Source organism: Artemia sp. Qi Xiang Cuo, chromosome 10, assembly GCF_049724085.1.
Source record: "Artemia sp. Qi Xiang Cuo chromosome 10, ASM4972408v1, whole genome shotgun sequence".
In the NCBI taxonomy this organism is placed as follows: Eukaryota; Metazoa; Arthropoda; class Branchiopoda; order Anostraca; family Artemiidae; genus Artemia; species Artemia sp. Qi Xiang Cuo.
Window position 1 is genome coordinate 56006217 of NC_142803.1, and position 17428 is coordinate 56023644.

Below are 17428 nucleotides of genomic sequence, written 5' to 3' on the forward strand. Positions count from 1 at the left end.
AAAGTAAGAGGCTGATAGAATAGCGAGAGAAAAAAGGAAGATGCTGATAGAATAGCGAGAGAACGAAAGGAAGAGGCTGATAGAATAGCCCGAGAACGAAAAGGGGAGAATGATAAAATAGCTAGAGAGAAAGAAGAGAGAGATCACCTAGAGTTTAAAAGAAACATGGTAGGCCTAATAGAAGCCTGCTGGGGAATTCCAGAAAGTGAGATTTTATCACAACTAACCTCTAGGCTGTCAAATAGCCATAATAATTTGTCTAAGAATCAATCGCGAGAAAAAGAAAATTACCAGACATTAAACACTTTTACGGGAAAACATAATACTTTGTTGACTGCGGGGGAATGTGGACCGGTCCATAAAACAAATGGGGAGGCTGTGCCACCCTGTCAGAAAAACGAAATACTTAATACTCGTGTTCTAAATGTTGATAATCCACAGAAATGGGATGCAAAAGTAAAAAGACCACAAAATATTGAAAATGAGACGCGCGAGATTGATTTTTCGGGAAAATTTCCAGAAAATGGAAAACTTGAAAACACTTTTAATGAATATGAGACGCTAGCAAGTACAAGCCAAAATGAAACACAGATTGTACCAGAGAATAAGGAGACGAAATTTATTGTACGCACTTTTCCTTGTAGAATTTGAGAAATTTTAGTACAATGTGAAATACCAAATATCGGAGTTCAGTTCCCATTTGATAACGGAATATTTGTTTATGCGGTAAAAGTAAAGAAAACTAAAAGACAGAAAAAAGATGCAAGACGGAACTACAATAAAGAAATGCAGTCAAAGATAGTGGACACTGGAGTCCAATTCAGATTTCATGACGATTTAATAATGGCTACTTCAAAATAAGACGAAACAGAAAAAGAACACAAATATTAAACGGAGCTACAATGGATTAATCCAGTCAAAGGTGGTGGAGACTGAAGTCCAAATCTGATTCAGCGATTATTTATTATTATGTACGACTGACAAAATTGAGAAAAGTAGAGATGAAAAGAGAAGTGTACAAAAGAGACAAAATTTTGAGATTCAGCCTGCAGTGGCGAAAAATAAAAAACTGTTGGATGGGCTGTACCTTGGTAACATAAATAATAGGGAGGCAAAGTGGTCCAAGAGCCCCTGGGAAAACTACGAAATTACAATAAGACGAAGAAACTTAGGAGGGAGGAGAAAACCCATGACATATTAAGAGAAACTACAGATAATCATGACAGAGAATTGACTTGTCAACAACGGGTTACGGAAAGATTGAAAGGTACTGAATTTTGGGTTGGATCGAAGAAATTTGGGAAGGAATCTGATATTGGTCTGATCAACTCAAAAGATGGTTTGTTTCTTTATGAGGGGGAGGAATCCCTTGGGGAAGATCCCCTGCGGGAAGACGTGAAAGATTGCCCTTTTCCTCAATGCACAAGTGGCGGACAAGTTGTGATCCCTTTACTGAAGCCTTGTCTTTCCAGTCTTCAATATTATCTTCATCCCTCATCGCCGAGTATTATTCATTCAATTATTTTAGGGGACAAGACCAAGAAAAAAGCGATTCAAGGTTCGCTCAGATTTTTACTTCATTTTCCTGAACCCCTATCGTTTTCACAGGCCTGTGTATTTTTGGCCTTGGACTATTTCAAATTATGCCAAGGGAAATTTACTTTTTTATTGAGATGTGGGGTTGCTCCAACAGATGGAAATTAAGAGGCTAGTGCAGCCAAAATTTTTCATGATGGCTGGCATCATCGAAAGTGCCAGGAACTGATTCTTTGCTTCTCTCAAATGTAAATTCTTGAGAGCGAGAAAATTTTTGTTTTTGATTGTGCTACGCACAATGAATTTCTACGAATCTTGGAGACTTCAAATTTCAAAACCTAATGCAGATGCTATACGATCTAGACCATTGTGGTTCTACGATAGAGACGTGGGGATGACGACGAATCCTGAGCCAAGCGGTGGAAGTACAGGCATTGGTGGAAGAAAGCAGAGAAGATACAAGTTTGATGATTTTGAGTTTAATGTTATTTATTTATTTTCTGAGTTTCCAACCAATCCACCGGAGTAGCGGCCATTTATCTTAGGAGGGAGGTGTTGGAACCCTTGGTCCTAGTTTGTTCAGATAAATGTCCTTCCCAGATTCTTTTCTTTTGGCCCCTTAATTATTTTCCTTCCCCTAGTAATAATTATTAATTTTCCTTTAATTTTGGTGGCGCTATTTTCTGTCCTCCTAATTGCGTAGTTGGTTACATAGACCACGAGGTTAAGTGCGCAGTTGGGGATGTTTGACTAGTAGTTTAGTAAGCTCTCGGATTGGCTGGAAAAATTCATTACCACCCCATCACCCCGTCGCAGACACGCGGCTGGCGGAGCAGGCTGGGGAAAATTATCCTTTTTGGAGTTAGTTCCTTTTTGTAGCGTGTCTTGATTACAGTAAGATTTTTTGTACTATATAATCTTTGACTTTTCAGCCTAGGTCGAGTCTAAAGAGATAGTTAGAAATATTACCGGTAACCCTTGGCCTTAAAAGTGGCCCCTGGGACCATTCGATTACGCTAGAGTACCCTAAAGCAGGGTATAGTGTAAATCGGGCACTGACGCGTACTCGATAGAAATCGGAACCGTTGGAGTAAGCGCGGGAATCCCACTAACCTTTGGGCCGACAAGGGGTTCTCCCCCTCGATTAAGTGGCACAGCAACCTTTTTGCGCCATTTTTGCACCAATATGTAATACGGTAGATTTAGTGGAAAAACTTAAAAATGCAAGCATTTCAAAAAATACAATAGTAAGTAGTTATGACACACTTTCTATGTACACAAATATTGATGTAGATAATCTGAGCAGTTATTAAAACATAAAATAGAAGATATTTCCACCAGCTAATTTGAAAAAATGTCCTTCTGAACTCGTCTGAAGTTCGCACATGCAAGGTATTCCCTTAAGGCCAATTGTAGCATTTACGAAAGCCCCATGCTTCAAATATTGGAAAGTGGTTAGGTACAGCCTTCAAACCTTTGCTTTATTCCCAAAAATCGTGCATATGTAATTCGGTAGATTTAGTGGAAAAACTCAAAATGCAATATTTCAGAAAATACAATAGTAAGTAGTTTTGAAATAGTTTCTATGTACACAAATATTGATGTAGCAATATCTGAGCAGTTATTAAAAAATAAAATAGAAAAATTTTCCCACAGCTAATTTGAGAAAATGTCCTTCTGAACTCGTCTGAAGTTCACACATTACTTAAGGGACAAAGAACAATTCAACGTTTCCTAAACGACTTTTCAAACTGTAACTATCTGCTTTTAAATTAGCCGATCAGAAAATGTGCTTTGAAAATAGATGTTTCAAAGTGTTTAAATTTTTATAGTGATGATAATTTCATTTTTAATATTGTTTTATTGCTGGATGATTGCATGAATAGCTGAAGTGCCTAAGGTTAGTAAATAGAAAAGCCATAATGAGGAAACATTTTAGGCCATGGAGTACTTTTAAAAGATATTATTCTAAATGATATATTTCATAGTGTTAAGCAAAAAAGTGTCAGAATTGGATGGTCAAAGCGTTCGCTTGTCTAAGTCCCGAAAGATGAGGTCTGATATAGTGTTCTGATATTTTTTTCTTACATATTTATAACTCTTAATGGAGCCTCTATATTGAAAATTGGGGGGTGTCCTAAAAAAAGTTCAAGGGAGGGACCCTTGGTGGTTGGGGAGAGGGGTCCCTTAGAGGTTGAGGTCCTTGATGTTTAGGGTCATTGGTGCTTACAATCCCTGATGGTTCATACCCATAATCGTCTCACTAGTTGATTTCTAAGGATTTCTAAGGATTATTGTGAATTTCTTTATTAAAATTCTTTTATTGGCATCTACATCTTTATTAGTATCAACTTTTTAGTATACTGGAATGCTAAAGCATATTTTCTATTGACAATACTGCTTAGACGATACTTATGTTTTATACAGAACACAGTCGAGAAGTAAAGATGTTCACGAGGTGGAATTTTGTCATAACATAAATTACGTAATATTCAATGCTGAAATTCCAGGTAGTCTGGTGATGTAACAAACGGCACTATTTCTAGCTCTCAGATTGGTCTAGAAAGAGTGTGTGGTCTTGTTCGTGTCGTATTGTAGCCCTCTGATTGGCTGTGATCTTGTTAGCTTCAAATGTCATTATAGGGCTCTACTACCTTCCTCCGTTCTTTTGCTATAATTGACAGCTGGAGAGCTCAGCATTTGTGAATCACCCGAACCTTTGACCCTTGTAGGATCTTTTCAACTTCCTTCTATCGATTCGCTTTGGCTTCCCTTACAAATATACTTCGACTTTTCGAAATAAAATATCATGCGGAATGGAAAAAAGAGCTTACTTTGAAAAAGTCAGCAAACTTGACGAAAAGCAGAAGGCATCTGAGACGCTCAATTTAAAAGAGTACAAGAAATTTTTTTTCTTATAAAGATTTATTCTATTCTTTGGAGAAATTTTTAGATGTTTTGAGCGATTTCTCAATTTGTTTATTTTTCAACTCTTTTTATTATGGCACGCAATGTGTACGCCATAACACTATATTTGTTGTATATTTGCGTTACACTATATTTGCAATGATTTTTTAACGGGATTGGAAAATTTGAGCACGATGCAGTTTGGGGGGGGGGGCGGTGGGCTTACCCTCTAACTGGTACAGCTTACGGAAAAATACCGTTTGTATGTTAATCATCGTTAGATTTTTAAACTATAAAAATGTGGAGTTCTCCAAAAAGCTTTTTCTTTTTGCTTATCGGCAAAACCTTTCGGCATTTTTTGGCACTTTCAGTCAGAGTCTTTCATTGGGTGACGATAACTATGGTGTATGTGTTTTTCTAATAAATTATCTCTTTCCCTCTCTCTAACGATGGTGCACAGAGGCAGTTAGGGCATTTGCCCCGGATGTGTTGGCTTTGGGGGGGGGGAAATTTTCCTGAATGTCCAAGCCAGCCAAGCTGCTTTTTCCAATGGGCATGTTAAGCAGGTTCTTGTTAATTCCCGAAAAAAGAGTGGCTTCTGGCTGCTAATCCCTGTGCCTAATACGATACTTCCACACTTTTCCTGGGAAATATATTACATATCCCCTTTTCTTCTTTAATAACTATTAATATTATTACCTAAGCTTTAATCCTTTCTTAGAAATATTAATTTAATGACATATATTTATAAAAGCCAGGTGAAATTTCTTTTTCGAAAATAGAAAAAAACATAAAAAAACGTGGATATTATAAACTTTAAAACCATTGTCACCAACTATTTTTCTCTCAAGGTCAAAATAAAACAAATAAAAAATAAAAAAAAATAGAAAAATACCATATACTTACAAATCATAATCAGTGGCTGTTCCTCTGTCTACATCGAAACATATAAAAAAAAATCTAAAATATACAAATAATAAAAACAAAAACTTCTAACTTACAAATCATAATCAGCGGTTATTGCTCTTTCAACGTCGAAAACCGGAACAGACGATGATTTTATGTCATTTACTCCCAATACAACCTTCAAAAGATCCATTCTAAAAAAGAAAAAAAACGGTTTTAACGACAAAATGAAAAAAGAATGTATCAGGTGTAAAGTCTTACCTTTATTTTCAATTTTTTCTAGAGGGCACTCTTCGCAAAGATTCCTGAGGAGGTGAAATTAACTCCTCCTCTTTGTGGGTAAGATGGTTCTTAGCCACTGAGCCCTTGGGGTTAGTTCTGAGCAGGGTTGCCAACTGGACATATTTTATGTCAAACGTGCCGGGACACAATGACATAAAGGGGCTAAAAGTAACACATTTAGAAATTTGTGACATAAAAGAACAAATAAACTTAAAACGAACTTAATTTAAAACTTAAATTATTTAAAACTATTTAAAACTATTATTTAAAACTTAAATTATTATTCCGTATATGAAAGGGGATGTCCCCTCCTCAACGCCTCGCTCTTTACGCTACATTTTTTTATCTTTTAAAAAAATAAAGTTGTGAGAAAGAGTCAAACTTTAGCGTAAAGAGCGAGGCGTTGAGGAGGGGACAGCCCCTTTCATATACGGAATAATTCATTTTAAATTTTAATGTCGCTCCTTACTTTCAGCTACAAAAACTTGTTTTTTTTTTATTTAATTTCTGATCGTTTTTTAGTTAATGCAGCTTTTATTTTGGCTCACCGTCATTGAATAAGTAAACAAAATTTGCACAAAAATTTACTCTTCTTTTGCTAAATGGCTGTCTCTAAATTTGGTTCTGACATAATTTACAAATTGACTTACGTAACAAACTTCTATATTCGTATATTTTTCTTCTGGCACAAAATACAAAGTTGCAGATTTTTGCAGATTTGAGCTTGAAACCTATGTAATAGGGTTTTCTGATACGATGAATCTGACGGTGTGATTTTTATTAAAGTTCTTTCACTTGTAGGGGATGTTTCCCCCGTCTTTAAAAAATCAGGTAAATTTTCTCAGGCTCGTAGATTTTGATGAGTAATACTAAACTTAATAAAATTTATATATTTAGGATCAGCATTATAAGCCCATTCTTTTGATACATTTATTGACATCAAAATTCCGTTTTTAAAAGTTTCGATTACTATTGAGCCGTAAGTAGTAAGCTTGTATAAGATTTCACGAACACATTCACGAACACATTCACGAACACAGTATCACGAACACATTCACGAATACATTCAAGCGTACAAACCTACATGAAAATATACACATGAATTGCGCAAGGAAAAGCCATGCCTGAGACACCACACTCACGCGTGAATATTTTAAAAGTTGGCACACTAAATTCGAGGTTTTTTAAACTTGGCAAGGTACAATGTAGTCAAGCATGTTTTGAGAGTTTGGTCGTAATAATATAATTTAAAGCAAACAGGTTTTTTTTCTGTTTTGTTGTCAATTGCACAATGAATGTACGTCCGGAGATCACGTATATATTCTTAAAAAAATAGTATGTACATATTGAATTTGCTTGCAGGTATAGCAATTTCCATGCTATTTGCTTGCAGGTATAGGACCATGCTATTTGCTTGCAGGTATAGCAATTTCCATGCTATTTGCTTGCAGGTATAGGACCATGCTATTTGCGTACGGCCCTAGGAATCTTCTGTGGAAACAGTTTGACGTGTTCGGTGAGATTACGTTCCTTGGCGTTTGATAGACATTTGCAAAAAAGGGGTAATTAGTGATTGGATAATTTTTTAACGTGAAATCTCTGAATAAAGTATTTTTGGAGCATGTACTTGACGATGGATAAAAGGGTTAAGGTGATTAGCAATTGCAAGCAAGGATCCCCCCACTGGTTCCTGGCAGTAGGCTACGCATATCAAATTGCTGTACTGTTGGTTAGGTAACAGGATTAAACATGCTTTTACAGTCGGAATTCATTGATTAACATTTTAACTAAGGGGGTTATTAGTGATTGGATTATTTTTTAACCTTAAGGGTCAATTTCGGAGGAAAAACCAAAAATACTCGGAATCAATAATAAACGGGATTTGCCTAAAGGGCAAGGCTCGGAAGCACATCGGTCCCCCATTTCTGAGGGGAGAGGAGGGGGAGGGGGGTCAATTTTGGAGGGGAAACCAAAAACACTCAGAATCGAAAATAAATGGGATCTGCCTCAAGGGCAAGGCTCAGAGGCCCATTCGTTCCCACATTTATGAGGGCAGGGGAGGGGGGGGGGTCAATTTTGGAGCGAAAACCAAAAATACTCAGAATAGAAAACAAAAGGGATCGGCCTCAAGGGAAAGGCTCAGAGGCCCCTCCTTCCACAATTTCTGAGGGCAGGGGAGAGGGGAAGTCAATTTTGGAGGGAAAACCAAAAATGCTCAGAATCGAAAATAAACGTGATATGCCTCAAGGGCAAGGCTCAGAGGCCCCTCCTTCCTCCATTTCTGAGGGCAGGGGAGGGGGGGGTCAATTTTGGAGGGAAAAACAAAATTGCTCAGAATCGAAAATAAATGGGATCTGCCTCAAGGGGAAGGCTCATAGGCCCGTCATTCCCCCATTTCTGAGAGCAGGAAAGGGGGGGTCAATTTTGGAGGGAAAATCAAAAATACTCAGAATCGAAAATAAAGCGTGATATGCTTCAAGGGGAAGGCTCAGCGGCCCCCCTTCCCCCAGTTTTGAGGGCAGGGGAGGGGGGGTCAATTTCGGAGGGAAAGTCAAAAATGATCAGAATCTAAAATAAATGGGATCCGCCTCAAGGGGAAGGCTCATAGCCCCTTCATTCCCCAATTTCTGAGGGCACGGGAGGGGGGGGGGTCAATTTTGGAGGGGAAAAAAAAAATACTCAGAAAGTTCATTTTGAATTTCTTTCATTGAAATGCAAGAGTTGGAATATTTCAGTAGTGTCTTGTTGTACTTTACCTTGTCACAGTTACATTCTCTTGATTTTTCGAAGTTCATTTTGAATTTCTGTCGTGAAATGCAAGAGTTGGAATATTTCAGTAGTGTTTTGTTGTGCTTTACCTTGTCACAGTTACATTCTGTTGATTTTCATAGTTCATTTTGAATTTCTTTCATTGAAATGCAAAAGGTGGAATATTTCAGTAGTGTTTTGTTGTGCTTTACCTTGTCACAGTTACATTCTCTTAATATTTCAAAGTTCATTTTGAATTTCTTTCGTTGAAATGCAAGAGTTGGAATATTTCAGTAGTGACTTTTTGGGCTTTACCTTGTCACAGTTAAATTCTCTTGATTTTTCGAAGTTCATTTTGAATTTATGTCGTGAAATACAAGAGTTGGAATATTTCAGTAGTGTTTTGTTGTGCTTTACCTTGTCACAGTTACATTCTGTTGATTTTCATATTTCATTTTGAATTTCTTTCAATGAAATGCAAAAGTTGGAATATTTCAGTAGTGTTTTGTTGTACTTTACCTTGTCACAGTTTCATTCTCTTAATTTTTCAAAGTTCATTTTGAATTTCTTCCGTGAAATGCAAGAATTGGAATATTTCAGTAGTGTCTTGTCGTGGTTTACCTTGTCGAAGCTACATTCTCATGATTTTTTCTCAAAGTACATTTTGAATTTCTGTCCTGAAATGCAAGAGGTATAATATTTCAGTATTAGCATTTTCTACTGTTCATTGTTACAGCGACATTCTGACGCTTTTTCAATGTTGTTTTTGAATTTGGGGAGTAAAATACAAGAGTTTGAATATTTCATCAGTGTCTTGTTGTGCTTTATCATGTCAAAAATACATTCCGTTAATTATTCAATGTTAATTTAGAATTTCTTTCTTAAAATGTAAGAGTTGGAATATTTCAGTAGTGTTTTGTTGTGCTTTACCTTGTCACAGTTACATTATGTTGATTTTCATAGTTCATTTTGAATTTCTTTCATGGAAATGCAAGAGTTGGAATATTTCAGTAGTGTTTTGTTGTGCTTTACCTTGTCACAGTTACATTCTCTTTATTTTCCAAAGTTCATTTTGAATTTTTTTCGCGAAATGCAAGAATTGGAATATTTCAGTAGTGTCGTGTCGTGGTTTACCTTGTCAAAGCTACATTCTCATGATTTTTCAAAGTTCATTTTGGATTTCTTTTGTTGAAATGCAAGAGTTGGAATATTTCAGTAGTGACTTGTTGTGCTTTACCTTGTCACAGTTACATTCTCTTGATTTATCGAAGTTCATTTTGAATTTCTGTCGTAAAATGCAAGAGTTGGAAAATTTCAGTAGTGTTTTGTTGTGCTTTACCTTGTCAGAGTTACATTCTGTTGATTTTCATAGTTCATTTTGAAATTATTTATTTGAAATACGAGTTTTTGAATATTTCAGTAGTGTGTTGTTGTGCTTTACCTTGTCACAGTTACATTCTCTTAATTTTTCAAAGTTCATTTTGAATTTCTGTCGCGATAAGAAAGAATTGGAATATTTCAGTAGTGTCTTGTACTTGTTTACCTTGTCACGGCTACATTCTCATGATTTGTCAAAGTTCATTTTGGATTTCTTTCGTTGAAATGCAATAGTTGGTATATTTCATTAGTGTCTTGTTGGGCTTGACATTGATTGTTTTGAATGATATGGATATTTCTTATTTATTTTTTATTTTCTGAAATTAAATCCGTGAATCGTAGTATTTTTGTTGTGTTTTGTTGGTCTCTACCTAGTCAAAGTTACTTTCTGTTGATTTTAATTGTTGCGTTTTAATTTTTGTCATTTAAATGGAAGAGTTGGAATATTTCAGTAGTGTTTTGTTGAACTTTACCTTGTCAGAATTACATTCTCTTAATTTTTCAAAGTTCATTTTGAATTTCTTTCGTGAAATGCAAGAATTGGAATATTTCAGTAGTGTGTTTTCGTGGTTTACCTTGTCACAGCTACATTCTCATGATTTTTCAAAGTTCATTTTGGATTTCTGTCGTGAAATGCAAGAGTTGGAATATTTCAGTAGTGACTTGTTGTGCTTTACCTTGTCACAGTTACATTCTCTTGATTTTTCGAAGTTCATTTTTAATGTCTGTCGTGAAATGCAAGAGTTGGAAAATTGGGGTCTTAGTCCACCAGCCTGAATGGTGGAAATCCACTAGCTCAGTATTGGGGTCTTAGTCCACCAGCCTGAATGGTGGAAATTCACTAGCTCAGTATTGGGGTCCCACTCCACCAGCCTGAACGGTGGAAATTCACTAGCTCAGAATTAGGGTCTTAGTCCACCAGCCTGAATGGTGGAAATCCACTAGCTCAGTATTGGGGTCTTAGTCCACCAGCCTGAATGGAGGAAATCCACTAGCTCAGTATTGGGGTCTTAGTCCAACAGCCTGAATGGTGGAAATCCACAGCTTTACCTTGTCACAGTTACATTCTCTTGATTTTTCGAAGTTCATTTTGAATTTCTTTCGTGAAATGTAAGAGTTGGAATATTTCAGTATTGTATTGTTGTGCTTTACCTTGTCACAGTTACATTATGTTGATTTTTATAGTTCACTTTGAATTTCTTTCGTTGAAATGCAAGAGTTGTTATATTTCAGTAGTGTTTTGTTGTGCTTTACATTGTCACAGTTACATTCTCTTAATTTTTCAAAGTTCATTTTGAATTTCTTTCGTGAAATACAAGAATTGGAATATTTCAGTAGTGTCTTGTCGTGGTTTACCTTGTCACAACTACATTCTCATGATTTTTCAAAGTTCATTTTGAATTTCTGTCGTGAAATGCAAGAGTTGGAATATTTCAGTAGTGACTTGTTGTGCTTTACCTTATCACAGTTACATTCTCTTGATTTTTCAAAGTTCATTTTGAATTTCTGTCGTAAAATGCAAGAGTTGGAATATTTCAGTAGTGTTTTGTTGTGCTTTACCATGTCACAGTTACATTCTGTTGATTTTCATAGTTCATGTTGAATTTCTTTCATTGAAATGCAACAGTTTGAATATTTCAGTAGTGTTTTGTTGTGCTTTACCTTGTCACAGTTACATTCTCTTAATTTTTCAAAATTCACTTTGAATTTCTTTCGTGAAATGCAAGAATTGGAATATTTCAGTAGTGTCTAATCGTGGTTTACCTTGTCACAGCTACATTCTCATGATTTTTTAAAGCTCATTTTGGATTTCTTTCGTTGAAATGAAAGAGTTGCAATATTTCAGTAGTGACTTGTTGTGCTTTACCTTGTCACAGTTACATTCTCTTGATTTTTCGAAGTTCATTTTGAATTTCAGTCGTGAAATGCAAGAGTTGGAATATTTCAGTAGTGTTTTGTTGTGCTTTACCTTGTCACAGTAACATTCTCTTAATTTTTCAAAGTTCATTCTGAATTTCTTTCGTGAAATACAAGAATTGGAATATTTCAGTAGTGTCTTGTCGTGGTTTACCTTGTCACAGCTACATTTTCATGATTTTTCATTTTTCTTTTCGGATTTATGTCGTGGAAATGCAAGAGTTAGAGTATTTCAGTAGTGACTTGTTGTGCTTTACCTTACCGCAGTTAAATTCTGTTTATTTTTCTAATTTAATTTATAATTTAATTAGTAAATAGCATGAATTGTAATATTTCAGCAGTTTTTTGGTGTGCTTTTCCTCGTGACAGTTACAGTCTGTTTATTTTCATAGTTCATTTTGAATTTCTTTATTTGAAATGAAAGAGTTGGAATATTTCAGTAGTTTTTTATTGTGCTTTACCATGTCACAGTTACATTCTCTTAATTTTTTAAAGTTCATTTTGAATTTTTTTTGTGAAATGTAAGAATTGGAATATTTCAGTAGTGTCGTGTTGTGGTTTACCTTGTCACAGCTACATTCTCATGATTTTTAAAGTTCATCTTAAATTTCTGTCGTGAAATGCAATAGTTGTAATACTTCAGTAGTGTTTTGTTGTGGTTTACCTTATACACAGTTACATTCAGTTGATTTTTCGAAGTTCATTTTTAATTTATCTCGTGAAATGCAAGAGTTGGAAAATTGGGGTCTTAGTCCACCAGCCTGAATGGTGGAAATCCACTAGCTCAGTATTGGGGTCTTAGTCCACCAGCCTGAATGGTTGAAATCCACTAGCTTAGTATTGGGGTCCCAGTCCACCAGCCTGAACGGTGGAAATTCACTAGCTCAGAATTGGGGTCTTAGTCCACCAGCCTGAATGGTGGAAATACACTAACTGAGTATTGGGGTCTTAGTCCACCAGCCTGAATGGTGGAAATACACTACCTCAGTATTGGGGTCTTAGTCCACCAGCCTGAATGGCGGAGATCCACAGCTTTACCTTGTCACAGTTACATTCTCTTGATTTTTCGAAGTTCGTTTTGAATTTCTGTCGTGAAATGCAAGAGTTGGTAGATTTCAGTAGTGTTTTATTGTGCTTTACCTTGTCACAGTTACATTCTGTTGATTTTCTTAGTTCATTTTGAATTTCTTTCATTGAAATGCAAGAGTTGGAATATTCCAGTAGTGTTTTATTGTGCTTTACCTTGTCACAGTTACATTCTCTTAATTTTTCAAACTTGATATTGAATTTCTTTCGTGAAATGCAAGAATTGGAATATTTCAGTAGTGTCTTGTAGTAGTTTACCTTGTCACAGACAAATTCTCATGATTTTTCAATGTTCATTTTGAATTTCTGTCGTGAAATGCAAGAGTTGGAATATTTCAGTAATGACTTGTTGTGCTTTACCTTATCACAGTTACATTCTCTTGATTTTTCGAAGTTCATTTTGAATTTCTGTCGTGAAATGCAAGAGTTGTAAAATTAGGGTCTTAGTCACCCAGCCTGAATGGTGGAAATCCACTAGCTCAGTATTGGGGTCTTAGTCCACCAGCCTGAATGGTGGAAATCCACTAGTTCAGTATTTGGGTCTTAGTCCACCAGCCTGAATGGTGGAAATCCACTAGCTCAGTATTGGGGTCTCAGTCCACCAGCCTGAATGGTGGAAATTCACTAGCTCAGAATTAGGGTCGTAGTCCACCAGCCTGAATGGTGGAAATTCACTAGCTCAGAATTGGAGTCTTAGTCCACCAGCCTGAATGGTTGAAATTCACTAGCTCAGAATTGGAGTCTTAGTCAGTGTTCAGATTGGAGCGTTGGGGTCCGACTATCTGGGCTTTATTTGTCAAGGCCTGAATGCTAAGCGACGGACATGAGCTCTATTGGGACCCCATTGTGAAAATGGAAAACAAAAAACAAAATATATTGTTGGTCTGTGTGTAGAGCATGGCATGGTTACCGCTAGGGCAACAGTCTAACCGTTGATGGTTTTAGGTATCCATGAATAAGTTCTAAGGCAAGAGTGGAAGTTGGGACAAATTTTTGGAGGTGCCCACCTCACCTGCCAAGAGTCTCAGGCAAGTGACCCTAAATTTTAAAAAATGGAAATTGGGTCAGATTTTCTAAACTGAGCTGAGACAATGAATAGATACTATTGGGAAAGTGATTGGAGACGCTGGGCATCCGTGAACAAGTGCTAAATTGAGAGAGGAATTTGGGACAATATTTGGGGGCTCCCACCCGCCCAGAGCCTCCGGCAGGTGACCCAAAAATTTAAAAAACACACAGAGACGACAGACACAAAGAGACGAATCACACACAGATAGGACAAACACACAGAAACAACACATAGAGACGACACATGCACAGAGACGATATACACACACAGAGTCAACACACACAGAGAGACGATACATACACACACACATGACAAACACACATAGAGATGACACACACACAGAGACGTCACCCACACACAGAGACGAAACACAAAGAGGGACGACACACACATAGAGACAACACACACACAGAGACGACACAAACAAAGTGACGACTTACACATAGAGACGACACACACACAGAGACGACACACACAGAGATGACACACATAGAGAGACGACACACACACAGAGACGACACACTCAAAGAGACGACTTACACAAAGATACGACACACACACAGAGACAACAAACATACAGAGACGACACACAGACAGAGACGACACGCACACAGAGACGACACGCACACAGAGACAACACACACACAGATACGAAACACACAAAGAGACGACACACGCACAGAGAGGACAAACACACATAGAGACGACACACACACAGAGAGATGACACCCACATAGAGACAATACACAAATAGAGATGACAGACACACAGATACGAAACACCCACAGAGACGACACATGCACAGAGACGACACACACACACAGAGTCCACTCACACACAGAGAGGACGAACACACAGAGACGACAGACACAAAGAGACTAATCACACACAGATAGGAAAAACACACATAAAAGACACATAGAGACGACACATGCACAGAGACTATACACACACACAGATACGAAACACACAAAGACACGTCACACACAAAGAGATACGAAACACACATAGGGACGACACACACACACAGAGATGACACCCACATAGAGACAACACACAAATAGAGACGACACACACACAGAAACTACACACCCAAAGAAACGACACATGCACAGAGACGACACACACACAGAAAGACGACACACACATAGAGACAACAAACAGACAGAGAAGACACAAAAACAGAGACGACACACTCACATAGAGATGACACACACACACACAAACACACACCAACCCCCCACCAAAAACCCCAAAACAAACACACTCAAACACAGTCAAATATTCACACACACATAGACACAAACACATAAACAATGACAAACACACACACACACACACACACACACACACACACACACACACACACACACACACACACACACACACACACACACACACACACACACACACACACACACACACACACACACACACACACACACACACACACACACACACACACACACACACACACACACACACACACACACACACACACACACACACACACACACACACACACACACACACACACACACACACACACACACACACACACACACACACACACACACACACACACACACACACACACACACACACAGACAGACACCCCCAAACACCCACACACGCCCACCCACACACACACACACACACACACAAACAAACAGACACAAACACACACACACACACACACACACCCACCCACACACTCTCACACACACACACACACACACCCCCACACACCCCCACCCCCACCCCCCCCCACCCCCCCACACGCACACAACCAACGAGAGATACACACACACACACACACACTAACACACATATAATGTCTTTATCTAACATACACAAGCACACGCACAAACACACACACAGAGACACACACACAGAAACACACACAGACACATACACACACACACACACACACACACACACACACACACACACACACACACACACACACACACACACACACACACACACACACACACACACACACACACACACACACACACACACACACACACACACACACACACACACACACACACACACACATACACACACACACACACACACACACACACACACACACTGGACTCTGTGTGTGTGTGTCGTCTCTGTGTGTGTGTCGTCTCTGGGTGACTAAGACCCCAATATTCCAACTCTTGCATTTCACGACAAAAATTCAAATGAACTTCGAAAAATCAAGAGAATGTAACTGTGACAAGGTAAAGCACAACAAGTCACTACTGAAATATTCCAACTCTTGCATTTCAATGAAAGAAATACAAAATGAACTATGAAAAATCATGAGAATGTAGCTGTGACAAGGTAAACCACGACAAGACACTACTGAAATATTCCAATTCTTGCATTTCACGAAAGAAATTCAAAATGAACTTTGAAAAATTAAGAGAATGTAACTGTGACAAGGTAAAGCACAACAAAACACTACTGAAATATTCCAACTCTTGCATTTCAATGAAAGAAATTCAAAATGAACAATGAAAATCAACAGAATGTAACTGTGACAAGGTAAAGCAAAACAAAACACTACTGAAGTATTCCAACTCTTGCATTTCACGACTGAAATTCAAAATGAACTTCGAAAAATCAAGAGAATGTAACTGTGACAAGGTAAAACACAACAAAACACTACTGAAATATTCCAACTCTTGCATTTCACGACAGAAATTCAAAATGAACTTCGAAAAATCAAGAGAATGTAACTGTGACAAGGTAAAGCACAACAAGTCACTACTTAAATATTCCAACTCTTGCATTTCACTACAGAAATTCAATATGAACTTTGAAAAATCATGAGAATGTAGCTGTGAAAAGGTAAACCACGACAAGACACTACTGAAATATTCCAATTCTTGCATTTCACGAAAGAAATTCAAAATTAACTATGAAAAATTAAGAGAATGTAATTGTGACAAAGTAAAGCACAACAAAATACTACCGAAATATTCCAACTCTTGCATTTCAATTAAAGAAATTCAAAATGAACTATTAAAATCAACAAAATATAACTGTGAAAAGGTAGTGCATAACAAAACACTACTAAAATATACCAACTCTTGCATTTCAATAAATAAATTCAAAATGCAATTATAACTATAGTGAGACTTTAACCTTGACAAGAAAAACCACAGCAAGACCCAGCTGAAATATTCCAACTCTTGAAATTCAACAAATGAATTTCAAAATGAAATATTAAAAATTAAGAGAGTGTCAGTGTGACAAATTGAACCACACCAAAACACTACTGAAATATTCCAACTCTTGCATTTCAATGACAGAAATTCAAAATGAACTATGAAAATCAACAGAATGTAACTTTGACAAGGTAAAGCACAACAAAATACTATTGAAATATTCCAACTCTTACATTTCACGACAGAAATTCAAAATGAACTTCGAAAAATCAAGAGAATGTAACTGTGACAAGGTTAAGCACAACAAAACACTACTGAAATATTCCGTTGCCTTCATTTAAATGACAAAAATTCAAAATAACCTATTAAAATCAATACAATTTAACTGTGACATGGTAAAGCACAACAAAATACTACTGAAATATTCCAA

At 37.2% G+C, this 17428-nt stretch overlaps 1 protein-coding gene across 1 annotated transcript in view; it reads right to left on the minus strand.

Moving 5' to 3' along the window:
• Nucleotides 1-17428, minus strand: part of LOC148947918 (trypsin I-P1-like) — a 146344-nt gene that overhangs the window by 64355 nt on the left and 64561 nt on the right. Inside the window, exon 3 of the mRNA XM_089095554.1 lies at nt 5445-5543. Coding sequence (XP_088951680.1) covers nt 5445-5543 — 99 coding nt within the window. The remainder of the gene's footprint in view (nt 1-5444; nt 5544-17428) is intronic.